Genomic DNA, 701 nt, shown 5'->3' on the forward strand with positions numbered 1-701 from the left:
ATACATATACATCTCTATCTATATCTATATATATACATATATTAGATATATATATATATTGATAGATGGATACACACACACACACACACATATATATATATATACATCGCAATATATATATAACAATATACATAACAATATGTATAACAATATATGTAACAATGTATATATATTTATGTACACATTCAATACGTATACACACGGACGTTCACCTACAACATCATGACAGCGAGATATTCCAGTTGGAATGCAAACTGTCTCTGGTCCGTTGCAGCCGATCTCAGCCTCAGCACCGCTGAATTGATAGACGCCATTGCATTAGTGTGAACGCGTTTGAGTGCTCTTAGTCTCACACCCTGTCCATTCGTATCGCGCAACCGAAGTTTTTCTCCATGCCCACATGCTTCTGTGGCGAGTGTCAGCGCCTCCATCCAATGCTGGGTCTTGTCGCTAGATACCTGTTGTGTATGTATATATGTTTGAACGTGTGTGGATGTATGTATGTATGTATGTATGTATGTATGTATGTAAGTATGTATGGATGTATGTAAGTATGTATATATGTATGTATGTATGCACGTATCTATGAAGGTATGTATGTATGTATGTATGTATGTATGTATGTATGCATCTATATATATATATATATATATATATATATATATATAGTATATAACTAACTAATAACTAACTAATAACTA

General features: G+C 33.1%; 1 protein-coding gene across 1 annotated transcript; it reads right to left on the reverse strand.

The window, feature by feature from the left end:
* Positions 1-216: 216 nt before the first annotated feature.
* SARC_17931 (hypothetical protein) lies at positions 217-431 on the reverse strand (the record flags this gene model as incomplete). The annotated part of the gene is made up of 1 exon (XM_014287983.1): positions 217-431. A coding segment is annotated over one exon (215 nt), but the record flags the coding sequence as incomplete, so codon positions are not given.
* Positions 432-701: the final 270 nt, after the last annotated feature.

This window comes from Sphaeroforma arctica (genome assembly GCF_001186125.1).
Source record: "Sphaeroforma arctica JP610 unplaced genomic scaffold supercont1.12839, whole genome shotgun sequence".
NCBI classification, from domain to species: domain Eukaryota; class Ichthyosporea; order Ichthyophonida; genus Sphaeroforma; species Sphaeroforma arctica.